This window comes from Calidris pugnax, unplaced genomic scaffold, assembly GCF_001431845.1.
Source record: "Calidris pugnax isolate Ruff unplaced genomic scaffold, ASM143184v1 scaffold425, whole genome shotgun sequence".
Lineage (NCBI taxonomy): Eukaryota > Metazoa > Chordata > Aves > Charadriiformes > Scolopacidae > Calidris > Calidris pugnax.
Window position 1 is genome coordinate 58,619 of NW_015091137.1, and position 3,775 is coordinate 62,393.

The 3,775-nt window shown below is 54.2% G+C and overlaps 1 protein-coding gene across 1 annotated transcript in view; it reads right to left on the reverse strand.

The window, feature by feature from the left end:
• Window positions 1-327: 327 nt before the first annotated feature.
• Window positions 328-3,775, reverse strand: part of LOC106897738 (chromosome unknown open reading frame, human C19orf24) — a 3,768-nt gene continuing 320 nt past the window's right edge. The window contains exons 2-3 of the mRNA XM_014958560.1: window positions 3,301-3,586; window positions 328-2,735 (exon numbers count right to left, since the gene is read on the reverse strand). Coding sequence (XP_014814046.1) covers window positions 2,732-2,735; window positions 3,301-3,586 — 290 coding nt within the window. The 3' untranslated portion in view covers window positions 328-2,731. The remainder of the gene's footprint in view (window positions 2,736-3,300; window positions 3,587-3,775) is intronic.

Here is a 3,775-nt window from a genome sequence, read left to right on the forward strand (position 1 = left end):
CCGTCCCTCTGCCGTGAGCAGCTCCAGTTTATTCTTCCAGGAGAAACGCAGCTCAGCAACAAATAGATTAGTCCTTGGAGGAGTCTCAGGTCTGTAATCAGCACCTTTGTTTTCTCCTCTCAGAACAATGGGCTGAGAACAGAGCAGGAATATAAAGAATATAAAGCCTTGGCTGGTGAAGAGCCCCCTCCCCCAGAGCACGGGCTGCTCCCAGGACGCAGGATTCTCCAGGGGAAAATGGGATGAGCCACGCAGGGTCACCAATTACAGCTCAAACCTCCCTCCAGACACAAGGGGAATGGGATAAAAGCGACAACAAGGCCACACTACAGCCCCACAATCGTGTTTTTATTCCCCACATGATGAAACCCACCCCCCTTTAAGGACACCAGCAGAAAGGCTCTGAAAACATGAACATGGCATACAGACACCGGGCTGGCAAACCCTCCGGGGCCCTCAACTTAATTATCATTTGCCTCCACAGTACCAGGGCAGGGACCTCGTTACGTGCTCTGCCTGTGTCCCTCCACATCTTCCCCTGCTCAAATTCGAAATACCTATTACAGCAAAATCAAATTCTATCAAAATTATTTTCATGGCAGGGCCTGGGGCTTGAGGTCCCCTCTTTGATCAAAATCATTCAACTGTTAACATTAAAAAAAAAAAAATATATAATCACCCGCTCCTGCAAAGCGAGGAAACTTCAAAACTGCAGAACCCATCTGTCCGAGGAAGAGCAGAGCCTGGAGAGTGACCGAGTTAATTGTCTCGGACAAAGAAAGGCTGAGGAATGTGTCGGGGGAAGCGCTGGGCCAGGACTGAGCTGCAGCCAGGGTACCCCGGCCTCCAGAGCAAAGAACAGCTTTGCAGGGGGGGCTTGAAGAGGCAGAGAAAGTTATGGGGGTGTGCAGGGACCTGCTGGTGCGGGATCAGGGAAGACACGGGACCAGGAATCCCACAGCCCAGCTCCCCCCACCCCGGGGGCAGCACCGGCTGCTCCCACCGAGGACGGCGGCGAACGCTTTCATCTCCCCCTCAGCCCCACACGCAGCCAGCACCTCAAAGAGGCATGAAAAGGATATAAATGATATGAAATTAGGGCACATCCAAAGTGCTGTGGTCACATGACAGCATTACTAAAAATATATATATTTTTTTATATATATATTTAAAAATTCTTTTGCACGCGTGCAAGACAGAGCTGCCAGCACCTGGAGGGGGGGATTTCTCTGGGAAAGCTCAGCCCCTGGCACAGGTGAGCACCAGGATCACACCAGGCCCTCAGGCGGGGGGTTCAGGGCAGCAGTGAGACCCCCAGCTCCCAGGTGACCCCCAGCAAACCCCACTGTCTGATAAGGCCATCCCTTCTGCCCTGCTTTGTCCCCCTTCTCGACAGGGGATTTGCTAATCAAAAGGAGCCATCACTCCAAAGACAATCTCTATCTTCATCTAAAAGGTGGGGTCACGCAGGGAACCCCCTGACCCGCAGGGGAACTCCCTCGGGTTCTCCTACCAAAGGCACAGACCAGTCTGGGGTGGAAGTGGGGCTGAAGGACACAGCCCCGCTCAGTTTCCAAGGAAGGGCCCTCCCCTCAAAGCTAAACATACCATGAACAAGAGCACTTTGCAAGCAGTTGTCACCATTGTAGCAGCAGATCCATCTAACAATGACCTCCCAACACATTCACATTTGGTCCTATGCATAAAAAAACCCTAAATACCGACACAAGGGGCTGTAAGGAACAGCCTGAGTACCCGCCAACGGAACTCCAGAACCCTTCACAAAGAGATTATTTCTCAGCCAGGGCTCTCTGGTTCAAGAATCACAGTTCACGGGGCTTTGGGTCCTCCTCTTCCAGTCTTCAGTTGCTCAGAGACCAGTCACCATCACAGTAAAGGTTCTCCGACTCAGGCGGCAGCGCCCTGGCTCTTCCTCGGGTGACCTCGGAGGGAGCCAGCAGCTCAAAGTGCAGAATTTTGGTAGAAGTGACCCATTTCCCTGGTGAACACACCGCTGGAGCTGGTGAACGCAGCACTGGCAGCCCCACGCACAGATGGCACCACCGATGGCTTTCCTGGAGAACACGCTCCTTCGGGCCAAGAGGCACCTTTCATTTGTAAACATGTCTTTGCTGTAAACCCATGAATCGTCACCTGTACCTGCTAACCCTGCAACTGCAAGAAAACTGACACATTTAACTCATTCCCAAAGCTATTCCCTCTCTAAATTAACCCCACACCCTCCCCAGACGAGCTCCCCCAGCTCCCACCACATCAGCGTTGATTACAGAGACACCTCCCAAAGAAGCAACCCAATAATGCAGGAAGGAAAGAGGATCAGCCCGAAAATGGAACCCTCTCATCTGCTATCTGAAGCCATGGTCAGCAGGGAGAGGGATGGGAGCACTGAGGGGCCAGCAGACACAGCCACAGCACTTGAGTCCAGAGCAGAAAGATTTCAAACGCTGAGCATCCCTCCAGGAGTCACGTTTTCCTGCGCCGACAGCAGCACCCGACGCAGCACCGTTTAACCGGCAGCTCCGCCTTTCCCCAAAAACACACGTGAAGAAAACAGGTTTGGTCCCCTTTTCCCCCACCCCAGCTGTGGAATGGTTCGTACTGTTAATTAATAGTCATCATAAGCAATTATAAAAAAATAAAAACTCGAGCACTGGTAAGGTGATTCCGCTGGACTTGGTCCATCTGCGCAGCCGGCGGCACCGGTCCCACATCATCTGGAAACAAAGAAGACACCAGTATCAGAGCAAGTGTGTACACGGGGAGACAGATCACCAGGGCCTCACGCCGGCCGGGCAGTGACACGCTGAGCTGCATCCTCCTCAGCTTTGAACAACACCCTCCAGAGAAACCCAGCCTGGGCTGAGAGCAGGAACGGATGCCCCACTGGGACCGCAAGTTTTAGCCGCGGTGTGACTTGGGAGCAATTCCTAAACTGAGAAAAATGGGAGGTTTTGTTTTCCTGCCTCCCTTTGGGAGGCCAGGCTGGGCAGAAGGGCTGCCTCTGCCTCCCCATGACCCCGCTGAACACCGGGCACAAAGCCGTGCTCCTGGCAAACCGGGGTATGTCCCTCCTGTACAGAAAACTGAGATAATTTCTGAGAGTATCTCACCAGAAAGGTGAGATAAAGTCCACGTGCCAACGCGGAGAGCCCACACACAGGAGGTTAATTGATGCAGGATCATCCTGGTCTCAGGATCTGCCCCAAAGCTCCCACCTCATCAGAAAAGGCCTCTCAGCCCCTCGCCAGGGAAAGAGAAACGGCCCGACTGCCCGCTCACCGCCTCAGGTTCCTCGTTTCAAACACCGTGTCCTCGTCACTGTCGAGGGAGGCCATCTCGATGTTCTGGTCGTAGCTGGAGAGGAGGCCGTACTTCTTCCGCTGGGGCTTCTTCAACTTGGAACGAGTTTTGGGCTCATTTCTGGGTCCCTCTGACCTGGGACAGAGAGAGAGCAGGGTGAGGGCGCCGCCACAGCGCAGGTCTGCAGGGCCTTTATCGGCCAGAAGGGCAAAAATAACCAAGATAAGGGCACCAGGAAACGTTTTATCGCCGCTAATTGCCTTAGGTAATTAACAGTGGGGTGAATTTATGGCAGGATTTGACACGTGCTGCCAGAGGGATGCACAGGGAAGTGCCCGGCAGAGGGAGGGAGGGGGGATCCAGGGATAACGGGGCACAACCCCAGGGCCCGGGGGGGAACCGGGACGAGGAGGGGCACAGCCCCGGGCCGAGGGGGGGGTCCAGGGGTCACCGG